At 34.5% G+C, this 24,366-nt stretch overlaps 2 protein-coding genes across 2 annotated transcripts; both read left to right on the forward strand.

Annotated features, from left to right (window-relative positions):
• Window positions 1–6,631: 6,631 nt before the first annotated feature.
• LOC122598472 (crooked neck-like protein 1) lies at window positions 6,632–15,046 on the forward strand. Its single transcript, XM_043771066.1, has 7 exons — window positions 6,632–6,742; window positions 6,991–7,516; window positions 7,800–8,638; window positions 8,733–8,951; window positions 12,813–13,017; window positions 13,438–13,633; window positions 14,498–15,046. Exons 2-7 carry the CDS (start codon window positions 6,991–6,993, stop codon window positions 14,628–14,630), a joined length of 2,118 nt encoding a protein of 705 aa, XP_043627001.1. The 5' UTR covers window positions 6,632–6,742; the 3' UTR covers window positions 14,631–15,046.
• Window positions 15,047–19,495: 4,449 nt separating this feature from the next.
• Window positions 19,496–24,027, forward strand: LOC122598461 (crooked neck-like protein 1). The gene is made up of 7 exons (XM_043771060.1): window positions 19,496–19,581; window positions 19,850–20,375; window positions 20,501–21,339; window positions 21,434–21,652; window positions 22,334–22,535; window positions 22,954–23,149; window positions 23,698–24,027. The coding sequence occupies exons 2-7, from the start codon at window positions 19,850–19,852 to the stop codon at window positions 23,837–23,839; spliced, it is 2,124 nt and encodes a 707-aa protein (XP_043626995.1). The 5' UTR covers window positions 19,496–19,581; the 3' UTR covers window positions 23,840–24,027.
• The last annotated feature ends 339 nt before the right edge of the window (window positions 24,028–24,366 follow it).

Here is a 24,366-nt window from a genome sequence, read left to right on the forward strand (position 1 = left end):
ACATGAGGGGGTGGTATGGAAAAACAGAGAAAGTGAGGTGGCAAGGAAAAGTAATTTTGTCTGGCATGCATGACATAAATCAGACTCGGACCGCATTTTTGTGGATTCAAATTGCTCAGGCTGGAGGGATATTGCCATGTTAGTGGGTCAAATTAAATTAATAAACTTTAAATATTATATTATAAATCAATATAAAGGTACTACACTAGCAGCTTTTTAATCTTTAAAGGATAATGATAAATCAATCTAATTGGTATACTTAAAGATGTGCCTAATTGTAAGATGGTAACATGTGGAAAAATCAAGGGACAAGATTAGGAAAGAGAATTAGTGGAATCCACATGTCAAATTCTTAAAGTTTTAGGCATATCTTTAGACATATCAATTAAGTTGATTAATCATTTTTCTTTCTTTAAATGATGTTAACATTCTTTAGTCGTTTACTTAAAAGTTAAAAAGATACTCGTATTAACACAAATTTCATTAAGTTAACCTTTAAGCGCAAAGTATAACTTAAATATGAAATTAAACATTCATGTTTAGATTTTAACCTCACACCTTCTAAAAAAGTAAAGTCTTATATATACCTTTCCTTTAAATCATTATCCTAAAGATTGGTCTCATTTACTTAATTACGAGAGCAAGTATCCGCGCGTTGTGGTGGTAAGATGGTGAGGGTCATAGGTAGGTGATATGTTATAGATCATAGGAGGTGATATGTGATAGAGTGTCATAGCCAAATGTCTTAGTCGTATGGGTCCCGCCCTTGGATTTAAAAATTCTTCGAAAGTATATCGAATGACATCTCTAATGAAATAGTATAAAATTTTAAGAACACCCGTATAATTTTTATAATTTATCGATGTACGATTTTTGAGATAAAAAATTTTGAAAGAATTAGAGAAATAAAATGATTTATGGAGAAGAGAGAAAGTTGTAATCATTGATGTATGATACATCATGCATTATCATTTGTACATTGTTGAAATTGAAAATTGAAAGTTGAAACCCTATTTGCTTTATAATATAGTATAGATATGTTTGACATACTTTTAAACGATAATTTATTTACACCTTTTTTTAGAATGTCGTATTAGTTTGTTAGTGGTTTAAACTTTAAACCCTAACAGTGACATCCAAACGGACAATATGCTAGCGGTTGAAACCCGAAAACATCCTTGAAGACCAAGGGTGCGATAACACGCATACGACCTGCACGCGTCCGAAGAGGTAAATGTTCGAGACCATGGAGAATTGAGATTCAATCTCAAATCTCCCAGCTAACATTCTCTCTCCTAAAACCCCTAAGTTTTAGTCGCAAAGTGACAAAGTAAACATCTACACACAATTATATAAGAGATAAGAGATTATCACTGCGTACACATTAAATAATTAACCATATGAAAAGTTGAAAACACATAACCAATAAAAAGGATGACCAAAATATAACCCTCATACTCATTGATCAATACAAAAGCCACAATGTCCTTTTTTTAACATCACAAAAATACATATAAACTTCAATTTAATTGGCCGCAATATGACTCTCAACACCATACCATTAACCATGACAGACTATCTAACTGGCGTACGACATACCATGCCAAATCTGTTCACTCATTTGTTATTTAAATCTCTTGCCTTGATCGAGCCTGCACATCTTGGAGTTTACTTTCCATTCGTTTCAGTCCAGACCACTTTTTTTTGTTTTTTCAAAAGATCCATTCATAACATCTCAACCTTATACCTTGAGATATCACATTTGCCGATAGTTACTTTTCATACTTATACCATATTCATGCATAAATAAGGTTATATGTTTGAAAACCTTATTAATCACGTTATTTATGTTTTTCTGTAGTTATTTAAAGGGTAAATTTTCAAAAAAATTGAAAAGTAATAAATTTATAGTTTTCTAAAATATGAGTAAAACAAATATTATGACACAGTAAAGAGTTTTTTTTTTTCCAACTTTGAGATCTTTAAGGAGTTTAATTTGAACTTTGGATTAATTAACGAGTGGCATGATTAGTTAACAAACTTTTATTTATGTGTCAATTTTGTAAGGTCTATGTCTATATCTTTTTCTTTGATAGTTTTTTCGACAAGAATTTCAGTTAACCGGTAACTTTAACTGATATTCAAAACAACTTAATCTTCACAACATAACACAACAATGGCAACACCCTTTGCTAGAGTTGTGAGTTAGTCAATGTTTTTGCTTGAATAGTATGTTTTAGAATGTATATTTTAGAGATTAATAGATCAATGTAAAACGGACGGGTCACATTAGCGAAAGTTAGTTCATTTATCAAGATATATCTCAATGGCTTAAAATTAAAATTCAACTCCTGAATTAGCTCACAGTTAGAGATGTGATACTTTCTTTGTCATGATATTTTATTATTTATTTACTCTTTAATTGATGAAAATATAAATTGATTATTTCTTTATTTAACAAATTGCATTTTTTATAAATATACAGTAATAAGAATAAAGTTTTAGAAGTATTTACATGATTACTCGTATCATAAAGTTAATTCTATAAAACAAACTAATGATCACCAAAGTTTCATTCATGGACTGTTTGAATTTACTTCAATCTTGACATTATTTGTACCAATTTAATTATAGTTAACAAAAATGAAAATTTAGTAGGAGCTTATATTTTATTTCAGACCATTTGAGCCAAATCAAAAATCTCCAAAATCGAATAAAAGTTGAAACAATGCACCCTCCAAGATGAGAGTTGAAACAACCAACATATGTCTAGACCCTAAAATTTTTGTATGAACACAAAGTTGCCCATAAATCACCCTCCAAAAAGGTCATGATTTTGGTGACATACACTGGATAATTTTGTCCACATGTCAAAGTGGACCACATGATGTTATCTGGCCCACGGATTGGTGCATTGAAATTCATCTAGTCTAGAATTCAAATATGATACGAGTATTTCAAACATTGATTGAATGTGAAATAGTCTACTTCTATGTGTTTTTTGAGTCGCACACACATCTCAGTTTACTAATTATGTATATGTATATTTTTAATAGAAAATGACGATACGAGCTAGTAAACTATATTTGCACATCTTAATAGTTTATGTTAAAGAAGAAATTATTTTGATTTGAAGCTCAATGAACCAATCAACTATTGTGTGCATAAATCAAACATGATTCTTCTCATGTATGATCAAATACATATAAAACAAAGAGCCTGATGTGGCACGTTTGTTATGAAAATGGACACATGGTGATGTCATAGTGTCAAGCCAAAGTATAATAAGATTTTACTCGTAATAAGAAAAAAACCCACATGGAAATTATGATTTGTTTAATCCGTTTCATGTGCAACTCCCGCAACTTGGAATTTTGTACTAAAGGTTTTGATAAAAAATAATTAAGAAAAAAACCTACATGGATATTTAGATTGTATAATTAATATAAAAATTAGAGTATGTGCTTTTGATATGAAAAGTACAAATCACGTTAAATAGCCTTAAGCATTGCATTTAACATTTTTTTAATACTAATTAAGAATTGTTAAGAACTTATGATGAATAAACTATAACATAACAAGTTACTAAAGCAAAGGACAATGTTGAAGATTACATTTACATACCATAATTATGTCTTACGTGAATACCCGCTTTCAATATTTAAGTTAAAAAATTAAAAAATACGGAGTAATATCTAACACATATACCTAAAAATCAACATGAATTATAAGATAATGTCATGTGAAATAATCAAATAAAAATAAGGAAGTGAATTAATACAATACACATATCAGATTCTTAAAATTTTAAATTAATTTTTAAACATATGAGTTTGCACAATTTAAACCAATATAATACATTTTTGAATATAATTGAATATCTCATATCATCTGTAAAGGATTCATAGAGTCATCATAATGATCATAAATATGTATACGGGTTTTGATCTACAAGATGATTTTGAAAAAACTAACAAGGTATTAAGTAATAATGATAACTACTATATATTATCAAATTTTTATATAGTTTTAATAGCTTAATTATTTTGATATGAGTACTACCCAATTGTCCAATTAGTCCACTAAGCAAAAAAACAACATTTATTATCATATAATAATAAGTAAATAACAAAACATAACAACTCAGGTTAATACCAACTACCTAAGATATACGCAACTATCGAATGTGACATGTACGAAGCTCCCTTTACCCTCCAAGCATGTCATATAAACACATATGTATTGTGTCATGCAAACATACATACAAGCAAAACGTGATAACATAACTACATAAGGTCCAATATATCCATGTCAAATAAAGACAACTAATTTACCTATTTAATAATGTAACATAATGCCTACTTGACAAAAAAACTACCCCTCAACCATTGAAAAAAGTAAATTCTAAAAGACCTATGCTAACTAGGGTGAGATTGGGTCGGTTTTGGCGTAAAACCAAAACACGAACCGAAGTTTTCGTTTTTTTAAAAACATAAACCATTTGGTTCAGTTTTCATTTGGTTCGGTTTATCGGTCTTTCGTTTTGGTTTAGATCGATTTTCGGGTTGTAATGTGTTTATATTAAGATACATATGTGGACATATTTGTTTGCATCAATATACATATGTACGCTTGTATTATTGTGTATCTAAATACTAAACATATATACATTCATATATTCTGTAAATAGACTATAACTACAGATACTACCGTAATTGAACATTGAAGGTGTCAACTGTTCATAATCTAAAATGTGAAATTTATTAATACAACATCTATGCAAGTTTGGTTCTTTGAACACTAGAAGGATACCCGCGCGTTACAGCGACACCTCTGGAAAAAAAAGGCGGCTAAATATGGGGTATCATGAACAAAAAACAATGGGTTGTATTGAATAGAAATACACGTGATGCGGCTAATAATTTTAATCGAATATAAAAATTAAACTGAGATCTTGTCTTCTACATCAACTAACTCTTATCAAACCAACGTTATAAGGATTAAAATAAAATTAAAAAAAAAATACCTTCAATCTACATGACTATATATAGTGAACGACCTACAAACATCAATATACCACAATATTCATTACCTAAACGTAAAAACATCTCTATTCCAAAAAATGAATGATAGATACGTACATGCATAAGATTTTTCTAAGGGCGCGTTTGGTTCACAGAATGTTTTTGAAAGGAATGAAATCTTTCGAAGGAATTAAAATCTGAAGGAATGAATTTGATGGAATGTTTTTGATTTTTTGAGAATTCAAGTGACGGAAGGAATGAAATTCCTTCCTCCATCCCCAAGGAATGGAGATTCCATCAAATGATAGAATGTTTACATTCTTACGGAATGAGATTCCTCCTTCTTTGAACAAACAAACGCACTAAGGAATGGAATTCAATTCCAATTCCATCAAATTCCATCAAATTTTGTAAAACAAACGCGACCTAAGGGTATTTTAGGAAGTTCAGGAATAAAGTGTTTAGGAAAGTGTAAATTATAAGGGTAAAATAGGGAATTTAAAGGTAGAGTGTTTAATTTGGGGAGGGGTAGTTTGTTTACATAGGGAGTTTAGATTATTCTCTCACATTCTAATATTCTGTACGTTAAAGTTTAATATACAAAGACACTATCTATACTATATTATAAAACAGATATCCCATGTTTACATTTTAAGTTTCAACATTTACTTTCCCAAAATGTCTATATTTCAATTCTATATTTACCTAACACCCTTTCTCTATCCTCAAATCTCAACCAATCATTTGTTTTCTTTCTCCTCCATAAATCATTTATTCCTCCAATTCATTCAAAATCTTTTATCTCAAAAATCGTACATCGATAAATTATAAAAATTATATGGGTATTTTTAAAATTTCATACCCTTTCATTAGAGATGTCATTCGATATACTTTCGACGAATTTTTAAATCCGAGGGTGGAACCCGTACGGCTAAGGCATTTGGCTATCACACTCTATGACCTATCACCCCCATCGTCTCACCGCCGCAACGCGCGGGTACTTGCTCTCGTATATTATAAAGCAAAAAGTCTCTGTCTAAATTTAAGTTTCAACATTTACTTTCTCAAAATGCCCCCCTATATATTATATATTTACCTAAAATAATTATATTACATTTTCTCTCTCCTAAAATCTCAACCAATCATTTTTTTTTACTCCATAAATCATTTATTCTCCCAATTCATTCAAAGTCTTTTATCTCAAAGACTGTAGATCAATAAATCATAAAAGTTATATGGGTGTTCTTAAAATTTCATGCTCTTTCATTAGAGATGTCATTCAATATACTTTTGACGAATTTTTAAATCTAAGGGCGGAGCCCATACGGCTAAGGCATTTGGCTATCACACTCTATGACCTATCACCTTTTATAACCTATCACACTTTATAACCTATCACCCCACCATATCACCGCCACAACGCGTGGGTACTTGCTCTCGTATTCAAAATCAAAGACATATTAAATTGACGGATCACGGTTAAGCTTAATTTACAAACACTAGAGAAATACAAAAACAAAATAAGCCCAGTAAAGCTGGGCCAGGCGGCTAGCCCAACATAAATAAATACACTACGTATCACAAATCCCACAAACGAAACACAGTAAAACACACACGGCACACCGCAAAATAATCAACACATCTCCCCAAATCCCATCCGATTCAAATAGGTTTGATTCGCGGCTGCTGCTTGTGATCGAACACGAAGAAGATTTAAGGTTTGTTTGTGTTTCTGGACCTTTTTTATATTAATTATTTTTTTTGTATTATTATTATATTGCTTTGTTTTGTGAAAACATTAGGTCAAGATATTTGTGATTATGAACAAAACACAAGTAGTTATGTTAGGATGAGGATTTAAAGACGATGATTGATTTTTTTGATGAAATAATTTTGATTTTATTGTTAGGTTATATTTGTTACCAATTCCAAATATACCCTGATAAACCCTAATTCCCAATTTCAGATGGCGAATCGTGAAGGAGACCCTAATTTAGGGTACTTAACCAGAAAAGACACCGAGGTCAAAGTCGCAAGAGCAACCAGGGTTAAAAACAAAACCCCTGCCGAACTCCAAATAACCGCCGAACAGATCCTCCGAGAAGCACGGGAACGTCAAGAGGCCGAAATCCGACCTCCTAAACAGAAGATTACTGATTCGGCTGAACTCGCAGACTACCGGTTGCGTAAACGGAAGGAATACGAGGATTTGATTAGGAGAGTGAGGTGGAACAAGAGTGTTTGGGTTAAATATGCCAAATGGGAAGAATCTCAGAACGATTTTAAGCGTGCTAGGTCGGTTTGGGAACGAGCGTTGGACGTTGATTACAGAGATCATACGATGTGGCTCAAGTATGCCGAAGTGGAGATGAAGAATAAGTTTATCAATCATGCACGGAATGTGTGGGATCGGGCGGTTACTTTGTTGCCCAGAGTTGATCAGTTGTGGTACAAGTACATACACATGGAGGAAATGCTGGGCAACGTTGCAGGTATCTACGTAGTTAAATAAATGCTTGTTTACTATTAATGTTATAATGAATTGCTGTTTCATGTCAAGCTACAACTCAACCAATGGGCGTGTTGGGCTGTCCGCGTTACTATTAATGTTATAATGAATTGCATTCTAGCATGTACTTTCTGTGTACGCATTATACCATTCTGCGTGGAAACCCGTTTTTGTTAATGCTTTTACGAGTACTACATATCTATCAATTACGGTTTTTATGCATGCACGATCCAACTTTATACGTATTATAATTAACCTTTTTGCAGGTGCCCGGCAAATATTTGAAAGGTGGATGGGTTGGGAACCTGACCAGCAAGCGTGGCTCTCTTACATCAAGTTCGAGTTACGATACAATGAGATTGAGAGGGCTCGGGCCATCTATGAAAGATTCGTGCAATGCTTGCCGAAAGTTGGTGCATGGATTCGCTTTGCGAAGTTTGAAATGAAAAACGGTGAGATTGCTAGAGCAAGGAATTGCTACGAAAGGGCGGTTGTTAAGCTAGCAGATGATGAAGAGGCCGAGACTTTATTTGTTGCATTTGCTGAATTTGAAGAGAAGTGCAAAGAAACTGAGAGAGCAAGATGTATCTATAAATTTGCTTTAGACCATATACCTAAGGGGAGGGCTGAGGATCTTTATAGAAAGTTTGTGGCTTTTGAGAAGCAGTATGGTGACAAAGAAGGCATCGAGGATGCCATAGTTGGGAAACGAAGGTTTCAGTATGAGGAGGAAGTTAGAAAGAATCCTCTAAATTATGACTCGTGGTTTGACTATATTAGACTCGAGGAGAGTGTGGGGAACAAACATAGGATTCGTGAGGTTTATGAGAGAGCAATTGCTAATGTTCCTCCAGCTGAAGAGAAGAGGTATTGGCAAAGATACATATATTTATGGATCAATTACGCGTTGTATGAAGAGCTTGAGGCACAAGACTTTTCTCGAACCAGGGATGTCTATAGCGAGTGTTTAAAGCTGATCCCACACAACAAATTCTCTTTTGCTAAAATCTGGTTGATGGCTGCCCAGTTTGAAATTAGGCAATTAAATCTTTCGGGTGCACGTGGAGTTCTTGGAAATGCAATTGGAAAGGCTCCTAAAGATAAGGTATGGTATGAGACCTTGAGTTACTCATTTTCCTGATTTTTTTTTTGTTTGTTTATGGTGTGACTATATTTCTTTACTGTACTTGAACAAGCAGATTTTTAAGAAGTACATTGAGATTGAGTTGCAGCTGGGTAACATAGATCGGTGTCGGAAGCTTTATGAAAAATATCTGGAATGGGCTCCAGAAAATTGCTATGCTTGGAGCAAGTATGCTGAGTTAGAGAGATCCTTGAGCGAGACCGAGCGAGCCAGAGCGATTTTTGAGCTTGCCATTGCACAGCCTGCACTTGACATGCCGGAGTTATTATGGAAGGTAAATATATCTAAAACCATCACCGTCTATTAATTGTTCTCTGTATTTGTAGTAGAGATTCAGTCATAGTGGTCAAGGGCGCGAGGCGCACTCAATGCGCAAAGGCACTAAATGTGGCCTAGGCGAGATGCGCATAAAAAGTGCGGGACTAGGAAAAAAACGCATTTTAAGCAAAACAAAGAAAATGCCATTCAAATTGAACTTTACCATTGACATACCAATATTCAATTCAACCAAAAGCTTAAAAACAAGTGTTCATAAATTGAAAACACAAATATTTAAACCAAATAGTTCAAAACATAAGAATGTAAACTAATCGGAACTATTTAGGATACTGTCAACATCAATTGGGTTATTATCTTCTTCCATGAAATTTTCATCACGTAAATTTCCAAATGCCGAAGGTCTTGAAGTTGACGGTTGAGAAGACCTGGTTCTTATATAGGGCTCTCCTGCCCAGCTCGCCTCTCCAACCATTGTCCATGTTAAATCCTCGTCATCATGAACATGATCTTCCTCCATTATTCCTGTTAGCCACTCATTGCTATCATCAATATCATCTAGTGATATTGGATGATTGGATCATATTCAACATTTTTGTCACGACGATTCTGAAGCATTTTGTTCTACTTAACATACACCAATTCTTGCAACTTCTGATGCTCAAGCCTGTTTCTTTTCTTAGAATGAATCTGTTCAAAATTATACAAGTATTATATAGTAAACCAAGTTCATAATATATCACTAAAATTGAAAATTTAAAAGTTCAATGACTTGCGTGCTCAAAGGTGCTCCAGTTCCTTTCACAGCCTGATGCACTACATGTTAAACTTAACACTTTAACTGCAAATTGCTAAAGATTTGATGTACCTTTCCCGTATAGCTTCCACCACTCAGCTGGTACAAATCATGAAGTTAGAATGGTATCATATTAACATAATAAAGAGAATCACATATAAGTTGCCTTACCGGGAGCTACTTTCCTGTGTGCCCTGTTTGCAACTTCTAATTGGAAAATCTCTTCTTGGTTGACCCACTGAATCGTCTCTGTCATGATCAGATCTTGCATGTCTTTATCCGGGACCAGCCTCTTGATGCACTCATGTAAACCTTCTGATACTTTGTCATTTTCATAACCAGCCGCATGTAAAGGATGGTGCAGCTGAGAGTTCCATCGGCTGTCTATTATATCAGATACGATCTTGTACTCATCTTTCTCGTTGCCCAAACCTTAGCCCTGTCCATTGCTTCATATAATCATATATATATATATACCCCATTGCGGGTTTTTTCTCATTATCAACCAGGCGAAGAACTTTGACCCTAGGACTCATTACTTTGATAGTAAAAATGATATTGGACCAAAAGGTAGGGGCGAAAACAATTTCATTTGCTTTTTCCCCTTATGATCTTTACACCATTTACTTTTGGTCCATTTCTCATCGCCAAACATCATTCTCACAGCATTTTTATGAGTATGAAGACTTTTAAAGGTGAGAAAAGTGGTTGCAAATCTAGTTACTCCACATCTCGCCAACTCATTGCCTTCTTTAAACTCCCTCATTAAGCTTAGAACACCAGCATGGTTATAAATGTAACCAACAAGATATATAGCCTTCTCAATGATTAATTTCACTTTTTTTTAGCTTACCAACGTCTTCTAGCATAAGATCCAAACGATGAGCAGCACAAGGTGTCCAAAGTATATGTCCCCTTTTTCGCCATGAGTAGTTGGCCTACAAGAGTTATCAATTTGGTGAACATTAGAAAAATTAAAATATGTTGTGTATATATAAAAAAATAGTAACAATTAACAAATTAAGTGAAACAACTAACCAGCTATTTTAAAGTTACTGCCATTGTCCGTTATTACTTGCACAACATTTTTTTGTCCAACCCTCTCCACAAAATCGTCAAGAAGCTCAAATATCTTCTCACCCGTGTGAGAGTAAGCAGACGCATTGACTGACTCCATGAAAACTGTTCCCTTAGTGTTCACCAAAAGTTTTATCAATGTTCTCTGTTTCTTATCTGTCCATCCATCGGACATTATTGAACAACCATGTTTTGTCCACTCGACTCTATGATCGTGAACCCACTCATTCACAGCATCTACTTCATTCTTGAGCAATGGAATTCGCAGTTCATAGTATGAAGGTGGCTTTAAATGCGGACCATACTTTTCAACAGCGTCAATCATTTCTTTAAAGCAATCTAATTTGGCTACATTGAAGAGGATCCCTGCTTGGTAGAAAAAAACAGCAATCTTTTGAACAGTTTTTGCTCACAACTCTTTGTCACAAGCATCATTTATGCTTGTTAGTATCTTTTTCCCTTTAGCTTTTCCTAGAAAACGTATAGCAAGAAACACATAATCTTGGATAAAAGACGTAAACTGGGTTAAAGTATACACATATCTGCTGAACTGAATTAATATATATAACAATTGTCGTATAAAGCATTCAATCTGATCGAGTTAATAAGTAATTATGCAAATGCAACGTGTAAAACATATAATTATATAAATGCTAAAACACAACTAAGAACAATAACAAAGATCTAATAAAAGTCTTACCTTTAGTAACAAAAGAATCCCGTGGTCCCTTCACGTCAGACTTTGTTGGTTTCTCCACACGGGGCCTCTTGTTTTGAGTATTGCCTAACTCAACATCCTCATCCTCGCCAGGTTCATCATCACCATATCCACCATTTTCAAAATTCATTGTCAAATCATGTAAGCCGCCGTTTGTCTTCTTTGCTTTTTGGCTTTCTACATATTCTCTTAGTTCAGCCACCACCTCATCTGGAACCTTTGTACAGAGTACAGACTTTCACATTCCTGTTTCTTCCGCGCTTAAGCGCTAGGCGCACCTAGGCTTGCCTTGGAGCTTTTTGGTACTCAAGGCGCAGGGTGTACAGAATGCGCGCGCTTTTGGACCTTTTTTGTGAGCCTAGGCGCCAAAAAGCGCTATAAAGCGTGACCTTTTTGTACACGAGGATTTTTTTATAGAAATAAGTAATTTTTTTTTCTTACCTCTTCTTTCTCAACAAGATTGATCTCTTCTTCATTTTCCTCAACGAGAACAACAATCTTTTGAGAATTTCTTTTCAAATACCAAATTTGATCAAAGCCGGACTTAAACGAGTATCTTATTGATGTTGTTTTGGTATTTTATGTGTTATAAATACTATATAAATAATTTATAAAATTTCTTCATAAGTGTGCACCTTGCGTACGAAAAGCTCGCCGCATTTGCGCTTAGTGCTTCCGAAATGGACCCTATCGCTTTTGTGCACTTATCGCTTTTTAAAACCAAGATCACACCTAACAGCATTCTTGTCATTCTTGTGAACCAACTTCTTGTATTTCCAGCCAGGGTCTTTGGATTGAGCCCGGCCAGCAACACCTTGATTCATTGTATCTAACAATTGGTAATGGAAGAATACTTCACTCGAATAAGGAATAAAAAACAGAAGGAAACACAAAATAGAATGAAGAAAACAATAACTAAGTACTAACCTTTCAGAGAAGGAAGAACTAATGTATACACGAAATATATGGAAAGTAGATATATATGGTCAATATACGTGATTTATGGTTAATATACGTGATTGATACATTCTTAAAAACTGACTCCCCAAAAAACATGCTTAAAGTTATTGGGCCTTGGGCTTAGGGCTGGGTTCCGAATTGGCGGGAACTGTTGCGCCTAGCGCTCAGGCGCAAAAAGCCATTGCTTTTAACAACTATGGATTCAGTGAGTTTGCCAGTGTCAAGTTGATGTTATTGGCTAATTGGTTATGTGGGAAGTGTGTTTATTCTCTCTAGTCAGGGAGATGACTCATTTGATTATTTTGCAGGCCTACATAGATTTTGAGATAGCAGAATCTGAATTCGAAAGAACCAGGCAGTTATATGAGAGGCTTTTGGATCGAACAAAACATTTGAAGGTGTGGATCAGCTATGCAAAGTTTGAAGCATCTGCCATGGAAGAGACAGAACAGGAAGATCTAGCTGAAGATGTCCTCAATGAGCAGAGGAAACTTTGCATTGAGCGTGCCAGGAGTAAGCATCTAATCTTGTTACTCATATTTAAAATTGGCCAAAGTTGGTGCAGTCGTAAAGGGTCAAATTATGTAATTTTGGCACAGGTCAGGTCGGGTCTTTTTGATTTGAGGCATCAAAATACTAAAGGTTAAATATTGGTGTGCAATTATGCCTGCAAAAAAACTTGTGATATCAATAATAATCTAGTCTAGTAACCACAATGATTTAGGAGGTGTTTGGCATTGAAAATATACTACAGGTGAATTCGACCCATTCCACCTTCTATCTTTTTTTGCTAGTTATTTGATCTTACACTTTTGATCTGTTTCACATTTACTGAATGTTTCTGTTAGTTAATTTCTGCCGTTTTGTTAATGATTGGTAAGCAAAGTGGCAAGTGTTTACGATTCTCATATTTCTTATATTACTTGTCATCAGGAGTATTTGAAAATGCAATAAACTATTATAGAACATCTGCTCCCGAGCTGAAAGAGGAAAGAGCCATGTTACTTGAGGAGTGGCTAAATATGGAAAGCAGCTTTGGTGATTTGGGTGACATAGAGCTGGTCCGTGTCAAACTTCCGAAGAAACTAAAAAAGAAAAGGCAATTAGAGACGGATGATGGTCCTTCTGGGTATGTGAATAAGCTTGTTATTATATATCTTTCTAGGTCATTAGACATGTACTTGTATGCTCTTGATTCATATCTTTCTCAAATTTTCATCAAGTTGAACTGTGTTAGTAGATGTGGCATTATGGGTTGATCGGGTCTTGGAACTGAACATTTTTTGGGGTGGGTGGACATAAAAGGCTTTTTGTATGAACTTCGTAAATCCTTTAACATGACCATTCTAGACCCATTCCTAACTCCTAAGTGAATGAGTTGATATTGCTACCCCTTTTGCGTAATTAGGTTTGTAAGCCATTTCAACATCTGTGAGGCAAGAGCACTCTGCCATAGTTTTTGTCGGTCCGTATGCTTTGAACTTTATGAAATACTCTGAAAACCTTGATATTTTCTGCATTTATGTGGTTGGAAATAGCTTTAAGGCTAGCATTAGTTAGGAAGGGGAACCTACAAATTCTAACCTTTTTAAATGAAACGTCTGTTTTACAGAGTAAATTAACTAAATCTTAACACACGTACATGGGTTAGAATTTTCTAAAGAAGACCTCATCTAGGACAGGCTTCTAGTGGTATTTAGCTCAAATAAGTGTTTCTATCTACAGGTTTTTTTTAAAAGTTGCTACAGTTTAGACACGACTGTTAGTTTCTCAAAATATTGTTTCATCTAATCATATTTACTCTAATGTCTACTAGTGTAGTAATAATGACATAAGTAGATAATTTTTGATTTGTCGGGAAAAATGCAGCAATTTTCATGAATGGAATTTTGCATAGGATCTCTGCATCCTTTGAATGTGTATTCCTACAACTGGTTTGTGCTTTTACAAATTATGTAATAATTTTTCTCATAAATGCTTTTGCAAATTGCAGGTACGAGGAATATATAGATTATCTATTCCCCGAAGAAACACAAGCGTCAAATTTAAAAATTTTAGAGCAAGCATACAAATGGAAGCAACTTAAGAAGCAAAAAGTTTCTTCCGATGATGAAGATGATGATTAGTATACGGGGTGTACCTCAACTGAGATTTGTTCAATGAATTTCTATGAAACTTAATAGCCCTCAGTCCCTCACTCGCAACTAGCTCTTCCCTACCGCCACTTCTATGACTTCCAGCGCCACGCTTCAGGTCTTCAGCAGCATGACAAGAAGTTAACTATACATTGAATTTGAATCGGCTGTTGGAACATTTATGTTTTTTAAGGTGGTGGTGGAATGTTCTCCCCGCCAAACACTCAGCATGATTGGGAGGTGTGCTTTCAGCTATTTGAGGATAATCAGAGAATAAGTATTAAGCTATGATTAACCCAAAATGTAATGTTTTAGTTGCTAAGATATTCAAAACATGATATTGTTTTTTGTATAACTCTAATCTTAATTGCTTAATGTTCTATGTAAGATATGTAGTTGGATAGATTCACCATATGTGAAAATTTTGAAGTGGTGGAAATCAAGTTTTTGAACGATTTGCAATCATTGTATTATGTGTTGACGTTCGCAGAACATCATTTTCAACTGCTTGAAGGTGTGATGGCCGACGTGCGTACACTCCCAACTTACTGTGAAACTAAAAGGAAAGTTTAGACTTTAGATTAACAACACAATCAAGCAATATAGGAATTGATATTTGATTGTGGATGATGGATCTCCCTCTCCGAGTCTCACAAAGCTCCTCAGCCCCAAAATTTTCCCAGACGTGATTGGTCGTCAACAAATAAGAGAAATGGATAGTGGATTATGTGTAGATGATGGTGAGGATGAAAATTGTGGCTGGGTGATGGTGGTTTATGGTGGATTTAGGATAGGTGGTTCTGTTTGGAAATGTAAAAAAGTAGAAGTGTGTATGAGTTTAGGGAATTTTTTTAAGGGGTTTATAACTTTATATAGACTTATAGAGGGTTAGAATGGCTGGGCTCGGTTTGGGTTAAGTTAGGCAACAGGCTAAGGCAAAATGTTTATCTCTAGTACTAGCCACCAAACATGTGACCACATATGTGTGTTTTTCTTCTTCCAGAAGTCCAGAACTAATCAATCAAGACAAGCAAGTCGGTCAAAGTAAAAGTCAAAACAGCAATTTAAGTGCAAATGAAGTTGGAGTGATGAGAGGTGTAACATCCCGATTTTTTTACATTAATATTTTATTCATGATATTATATTTTACTATTAGTAAGAGCAAATATTTCATTTCTCTTGTAAGAGTGTTAGTGCCTAAATGAAAAATTAGGATAAGTGAAGGAAAGTTAAACTACCAAACAGTATGTTAATGTGTAATATGAGTTGACCATATAGTTAATTATAAGCAAGTGACCTTGAAATTTTGTTGCGTTAACAGGTTACTGGAGTGGGTCACTTAAGAATTATAGCAAGTTATCGTTTGAAAGGTGAGTACAAATTAGCTTTATGTATGACATAAATACAAGAATTGTCGTTTATCCATTTCTTGTAGGTAGTTATAGTTTGACTACAAGAATTGGCGTTGTCCATTTCTTGTAGGTAGCTAGAGTTTGACAACAATAATTGGTGTTGTCTATTTTTGTAGGTAGTTATAGTTTGACTACAAGAATTGATGTTATCCATTTCTTGTAAGTAGCTAGAGTTTGACCACAATAATTGGAGTTTTCCATTTTTGTAGGTAGCTAGAGTTTGACCACAATAATTGGTGTTGTTCATTTTTGTAGGTAGTTAAAATTTGACTTCAATAATTGGCGTTGTCTATTTTTGCAGGTAGTTAGAGTATGACTACAAGAGTTGACGTTGTCCATATCTTGCAAGTAGTTAAAGTTATGAATACAAGAGTTGGCGTTGTCCATATCTTGTAGGTACTTAAAGTTATGACTACAAGAGTTGGCGTTGACCAATTCTTGTAGGTAGTTAGAACACGACTTCAAGAGTTGACACCTAGTTAATTCTTGAAGGTAGAGTTTATGATTACAAGAATTTGATCCAGTTCTTGTAGGTAGAGTTAATTAGTAGCTAATGAACCCATTTGTTTGTTAGATGGCTGGTAAAAGTAGTTCGATTTATATGTAAAATTGTTATGATTGTGCTTAGATGATGAAAGAGATTATAAATTATATTATTATATTTTGTATTCACTAAGCGAAATTGCTTATCGTTTTAGTTGTTTATATTTTTTTTATAGGTTCAAATGGATCAAAAGACAAAGGCAAATTGGATTAATTAGTTAGAGTCTTTGATGCGAAGGTAGTGTTTATGGTGATAGATAAACCCTTTTATTAGCCAAACTCATTGATTAAATGTTCTTAAAGTGTTGTCTCTTGTGTTGTAATTTAGTCAAATGTTAGCTTAGTAACCTTTTAGTCAAATGGTAAAGTCATGGGTTGTAATGTGTTTTGGTTTGATCATTTAACCAGCGAGTATGGTCTAGTCAAATGACATTTTGGTGTACACTTTTAAGCGTTAATTATGTTTGGTTAATTATGTTTGGAAGTCGAAGTAAATTTTAGTTTGAAAATGTTCAAGTTGATCTTTTACAAGTTTTGGTAAAACTTTTACAGGTTTAGTTGTTGAATTTACATTAAGGTCATGCAGAAAATTCTTTAAAAAAATACTGTAATAAAGTATCATTTTGTGTTTGGGTCGTTTAAAGAGATGCCTATAATTTCAATAGAAAGGGTGAAGTTGCAAAAGTGGTGATTGGTTGAGAATTTTATTCCCAATGCTTGTGGGACCCGCATATTACAATGACATGAAATGAGAGTGGGTATTGCTAGCTGCTATGCATGTAACGTAACGGGCGTCACAAACGGCCAAAGGTCGTTGTTCGGCTCTTTAAGTGTAAGCTAACGGGGGTTTGATGGAGGTTAACTACCGTTATAAGAGCCTTGAAAGCTGGTCTTATCCCTAACAGGAGTCATACCAAAAACCGATGCCTTACCACAGTACTACAAAACTAGGCGATCGTTTTAGACCTCTAAATTTTCAAGGCCTCAATATCCTGTATATTAGACTTAATGTTTGGATTTTGGACTACGTATCATTATATAATTTACATTGCAGTAACGTCTTTTTAGTTTTTGTATCAACATCTGCATCTTTTTTATTACTAGTAGTTGAATAACAAAAATCGAGTTTTTTTTGTTTTTATTTTAATTTATATGGTAATGGATTAGGCCTTCAAAATTGATTTCGTTTGAGGCCTCTAAAAACCTTGAGCCGCTACTGATAACAACCACGACGCTTCAAATTCATCAAAATACTTGTTTAGCCCATTCAAAATGTCATGACTCAAATAGCTTCGCTTGCACGCACCTAAAAGTCAAATATCAATAATCAAAACTTCACCAGAGCTCCGAAATGTCATGTGTTCATTTACAAACTATTCAAAGATTTATTCAAAAGAGTAAATAACCGTTAATTAACATGAAAATTGACTTAAAGTACATATATACAGATGACATTAGCCATTGAAAACATATAGATTTTTGCTAATATCAATGACATTGCTGTTAATTAGCAACCAACAAATATTTAATAATCTTTTAGATTTCTTTGTGTTGGTTGTTAAAACATTCATAATAATGAGAATGTTATTCAAGTGATTGTACATGGATTCAAGATAAAATAGATGATATTGTTTTTCATGCTTATACATTGGCGAAGCCAGATTTTTTTGTTGAGAGGGGCTATAATTTTTTTCCAAAGAAAGTAATATAATTTGATGAAAGATAGAACTAAAAAAATTCTAATAAATATATACTTAAATTTCAAAACATCCCAACACATGGTAAAACGAATCGCAAAAGTCTTCAATTCTACCGACCACAATCACTAATCGTCATGTCCCGAACTAACTCTCTTAATATCAATAGCGAATATAAAAATGTAAGCTCAATGTTCACACACATAAACTAAGCCGTTCATGAATTAACTACATGAAAGTTTTATGCATTTAAAGTTTTTCTTACTTTTCAAGTTGAAATCATTCAATTATTTCATAGTAGAAAAAAGTTTCAATAATTTCTCTCTTAATGTCAATAATCAAGTTACTCTAAAGAAAGTAGACACTCATGCTGTAATGATTTGTTGTTTTCACGTATTTTATTGTTGAGAAAGTTCTTTCATTGATTTTAGTTGAAAGTTGAAACCACTAGAGTTAGTATTAAACAAATCTGTCTATCAACGGGAGTTGATAGTGAAAAATGATTTTTGGGATTAACATATAGACAACCTAAAAATGATGTGTGAGAAAATAATTGATCTAGAATTATTCAATGAAAATTTAAATTAGCACAACAATCCATTTCAAGATTTTAGACGAATACCATTATAATAAGCAATTTTCACAACCTAAATTATATGTCATGTCATAAATTTTGGGGGAGAAAGTGTTTTATCTCCCAAGCAAACAAGCATATTTCTTTCTTTCAACAATTGTGCCGATTAGAACTAGTTTGTACTTAAATTGACACATAGTTAATGACAAAACATTTTCCTACATAATAAAATTTGAACCATACCAATCAAAGAGTTTTTCTTCAAGAGAATGGAAATCAAAGGTATATTGTTTTCTCATGAAATACATGATTGATAACTATCTTAATAATTGAGTTATTGACACAAAACATTCTAATTGGAAGAATATCATTAATATGGAGATCCTAAAAAAAAATTTAAAGCACACTATTTCAAACGGTAATAATTTAGAAACATAAAATCTAGAGCTAATCTCTCAACTCGGGGCCTATCATTTGAAACCAAATAAATACAAAAACAAATAAGCCCATAAACCTGGGCCAGCCCAATCTAAATAAATACACGTTTCTCCAATCCGCAAATCCCACCAACACAAAACATATACAGCAAATATAAATAAATATAAATATATAGTAATCAACACCAACTCCCCAAATCCCAATGCGATTCAAATAGGCCGATTCGCGGGCTCGCGGCTGCTTCACTTTGAAGCGATCGAACACGAAGAAGATTTTAGGTTTGTTTTTCTTTGCCGATCTTTTTTTTTATATAAATAGTTTTGATTGTATTATTTTTTTTTCTTCTTGCAATAGGTTTACATTGGTTGGCTTTGTTTTGCGAAACCTTTAGGGTCAATATTTTCGTTTTTTATGAAGAAAACACGAGTTTTATGTTATAATAATGAGAATTTAAAGATGATGACTGATTTTGTTATTGAATTTTCTTTTTGATTTTGCTGTTATTGGATTGCTGTTTGATAAACCCTAGTTAAATTCCAATTTCAGATGGCGAATCGTGAAGGGGACCCTAACTTAGGGAACTTAACTAGAAAAGATACGGAAGTTAATACAGCAAAAGCAACTAGGGTTAAAAATAAAACCCCAGCCGAACTCCAAATAAGCGCTGGACAGATCCTCCGAGAAACACAGGAACGTCAAGAGCCCGGAATTCTACCCCCTAAACAGAAGATTACTGATTCGACTCAACTCTCTGACTACCGGTTGCGTAAACGGAAGGAATTCGAGGATTCGATTAGGAGAGTGAAGGGGAACAAGAGTGTTTGGGTTAAATATGCCTTTTGGGAAGAATCTCAGAAGGATTTTGAACGTGCTAGGTCGGTTTGGGAAAGGGCGTTGACAGTTTTTCACAAAGATCATACGATGTGGCTCAAGTATGCCGAAGTGGAGATGAAGAATAAGTTCATCAATCATGCACGGAATGTGTGGGATCGGGCGGTTACTTTGTTGCCCAGAGTTGATCAGTTGTGGTACAAGTACATACACATGGAGGAAATGCTGGACAACTTTTCAGGTATCTATATACTTTTATATATGCTTGTTATTTTGTATGTAATTATGTACTCTGCCAGTCTGAAATTATGGTTTTTATGCATGCACGATCCAAGTTTATACATATTATAATTAAGCTTTTTGCAGCTGTCCGGCAAGTATTTGAAAAGTGGATGAGTTTTGAACCAGACCAGCATGCGTGGCTTTGTTACATCAAGTTTGAGTTAAGATACAATGAGATTGAGAGAGCTCGGGCCATCTATGAGAGATTTGTGCAATGCTTGCCGAAAGTTGGTGCATGGATTCGCTTCGCCAAGTTTGAGATGGAAAACGGGGAGATTGCTAGAGCAAGGAATTGCTACGAAAGGGCAGTTGATAAGCTAGCAGATGATGAAGAAGCCGAGACTTTATTTGCTGCCTTTGCTGAATTTGAAGAGAAGTGCAAAGAAACTGAGAGAGCAAGATATATCTATAAATTTGCTTTAGACCGTATACCTAAGGGAAGGGCTGAGGATCTTTATAGAAAGTTTGTGGCTTTTGAGAAGCAGTATGGTGACAAAGAAGGCATCGAGGATGCCATAGTTGGGAAACGAAGGTTTCAGTACGAGGAAGAAGTTAGAAAGAATCCTCTAGTATATGACTCGTGGTTTGACTATGTTAGACTCGAGGAGAGTGTGGGGAACAAACAGAGGATTCGTGAGGTTTATGAGAGAGCAATTGCTAATGTTCCTCCAGCTGGAGAGAAGAGGTACTGGGAAAGATACATATATTTATGGATCAATTACGCGTTATATGAAGAGCTGGAGGCTCGAGATGTTTCCCGAACCAGGGATGTCTATAGCGAGTGTTTAAAGCTGATTCCACACAACAAATTCTCTTTTGCTAAAATCTGGTTGATGGCTGCCCAGTTTGAAATTAGGCAATTAAATCTTTCGGGTGCGCGTGGTGTTCTTGGAAATGCAATTGGAATGGTTCCTAAAGATAAGGTATGGTATGAGATCTTGAGTTCCTCATTTTCTCGACTTTATATCTTTTTGTTTATGGTTTGACTATATTTCTTTACTGTACTTGAACAAGCAGATTTTTAAGAAGTACATTGAGATTGAGTTGCAGCTGGGTAACATAGATCGATGTCGGAAGCTTTATGAAAAATATCTGGATTGGGCTCCAGAAAATTGCTATGCTTGGAGCAAGTATGCTGAGTTAGAGAGATCCTTGAGCGAGACCGAGCGAGCCAGGGCGCTTTTTGAGCTTGCCATTGCACAGCCTTCACTTGACATGCCAGAGTTGTTATGGAAGGTAAATACATAAAACCTTTGCTGTCTATTCATTGTTCATAGCAACTTTTTGAGATGCTGTTTTTTTCTTTGAAGATTGAAGTTAACTTGTAAGAACGTCAACTTAACTGAGGGTACTAGAGTTTAAAAGCACGGTGATATAGTATCTGACCCTTCTTTCCTATGTTAAAACAAGCAATGTTGTTAAATGTTGGAAAGTTATTGGAGATAGCTGTCGTGACTCGGAATGTGACTCGAAAGCAAGCAAAGATAATAGAGTATAATCATATTTCTATTAAAAAAGATAGTTATATGAGTTTATTTTTGTATCAAATTATAACAGAAGTTATATATTAGTATATTTATGTTTCAAACTATAAACAAAAGAAATTTTTTTGAAGGAAACTTTTATGCATTATAATTCTGTGGGGTAAGTTATTTCTGCAGTTCCTTGGTTATTAGGAATTCGCCATGGTTTGATACGTAGCTGATATAATAAGAACCAGTGTACAGTTTAACAATTAATCAATGGTGTTTAGACGAGATTGCGGAAATATTATAGTGCACTCTGCTTCTTTATCTATATTTGCTGTAGAGATTCAGTGAGTTTGCCAGCGTCAAGTTGATGTAATTGGCTAATTGGTTATGTGGGGAGTGTGTTTATTCTCTAGTCAGGGAGATGACTCATTTGATTTTTTTGCAGGCCTACATAGATTTTGAGATAGCAGAAGCAGAATTTGAAAGAACCAGGAAGTTATATGAGAGGTTTTTGGATCGAACAAAACATTTGAAGGTGTGGATCAGCTATGCAAAGTTTGAAGCATCTGCCATGGCAGAAGAACAGGAAGATCTACCTGAAGATGTCCTCAATGAGCAGAGGAAACTTTTCATTGAGCGTTCCAGAAGTAAGCATCTAATCTTGCTACTCATATTTAATAAGGGCCAAAATGGGTTCAGTCGTAAAGGGTCGAATTATGTAATTTTAGCACAGGTTAGGTCTGGGTCTTGTTGATTTAAGGCACCTTTTAAAGGTTAAGTAAACATATTGGTGTGCCGTTATTCCCGCAAAAAAAGCTTGTGATATCAATAATGATCTAGTCTAGTAACCACAATGATTTAGGAAGCGTTTGGTATTGAAAATAAGCTATTGTTGAATTCGATCCGTTCCACTTTCTATCTTTCTAGCTAGTTATTTGGTTTACACTCTTGAGCCGTTTAATATTTACCGAATGTTTCTGTTGGTTAATTTCTGCCGTTATGTTAATGATGATCATAGTGCCTAGTTTTTATGATTCTCATATTTGTTATTTTACTTGTCATCAGGAGTATTTGAAAATGCATTAAACTATTATAGAACATCTACTCCTGAGCTGAAAGATGAGAGAGCTATGTTACTTGAGGAGTGGCTAAATATGGAAAGCGGTTTTGGTGATTTGGGTGACATAGAGCTGGTTCGTGTCAAACTTCCCAAGAAACTAAAAAAGAAAAGGCGATTAGAGATGGATGATGGTCCTTCTGGGTATGTGAATAAGCTTGTAATTATATTTCTTTTAAGTCATTAGACATGTTCTTGTCGATCACTTTGCTTTCAAATTTATATGGCTGGAAATAGCTGTCGGACTAGCATTAATTAAGAAGTGGAAGCTAAAATGGAACCTTTGAGTGAAATGAAACGTCTGTTTTAATAGAGTAATTTAACTAAACCTAAACACAAGTACATTGGGTAGAAATTTTTTAATGAAGACCTCATCTAGGATAGGCTTCTAGTGGTATTAGCTCAAATTAGTGTTTCTGGCTACAGGGATTCCCTTTAAAGTTGTTACACAGCTTAGACGACTGTTAGTTTCTCAAAGTATTGTTCCATATAATCATATTACTCTATTGTCTTATACACACTAGTGTAGTAATGATGACATAGGTAGATTAGTTTTAATTTGTCAGGAAAAATGTAGCAATTTTCATGAATGGAATTTTGCATAGAATCTCTGCATCCTTTGAATGTGTATTCCTACAACTGGTTTGTGCTTATGGAATAATCTTATTTATAAATGCTTTTGCAAATTGCAGGTATGAGGAGTATATTGATTACATATTCCCGGAAGAATCGGAAGCGTCAAATTTAAAAATTTTAGAGCAAGCATACAAATGGAAGCAGCAGAAGAAGCAGAAGGTTTCTGACAAGATGATGATTCCGATTAGTCACACCTAGCCCTACCCTGCCTCCCCATTCAGTATCTAGTTTAGTTTCATGGTTGTTGAGCTGTAATCAGGTACAAACTTGATTTTTTGGTGGAAGCCAAGGGACTCATATAAGCCCTTGGATCAACTAAAATGTAGGTGTGGAGATTAAATGTAAATAATGCACAGGAAGGGTAATTAATTTAACAACTAAAATCACATCCGAGTACTTACTTGGTACAAATACATCTCTCTATTCTAAAACCTATTAACGATCTTGCTGGAGAGTACCACCTCGCTGCCATTATTCATACTGGTTATAATTACTGTTATTATCAAGTTCTCTATTGTCTTCGTGAGTCATACAGTTTATAATCATTTTGTCTCTATTCGAAGCTTTTTGGAGTGGGTCTTGCCTCCATTATTCTTTCTCTCTATCTGTCTCCGAAACCTGGTGATATCATTTTTTAGATTTTCAGCTTGAGATATTGATCAAGTTGATTGAGATTTTGGCTGTATACATGCTTTATATGATCTGATTACAAAAAAAACATTGTT

Source organism: Erigeron canadensis, chromosome 1 (assembly GCF_010389155.1).
Source record: "Erigeron canadensis isolate Cc75 chromosome 1, C_canadensis_v1, whole genome shotgun sequence".
Lineage (NCBI taxonomy): Eukaryota > Viridiplantae > Streptophyta > Magnoliopsida > Asterales > Asteraceae > Erigeron > Erigeron canadensis.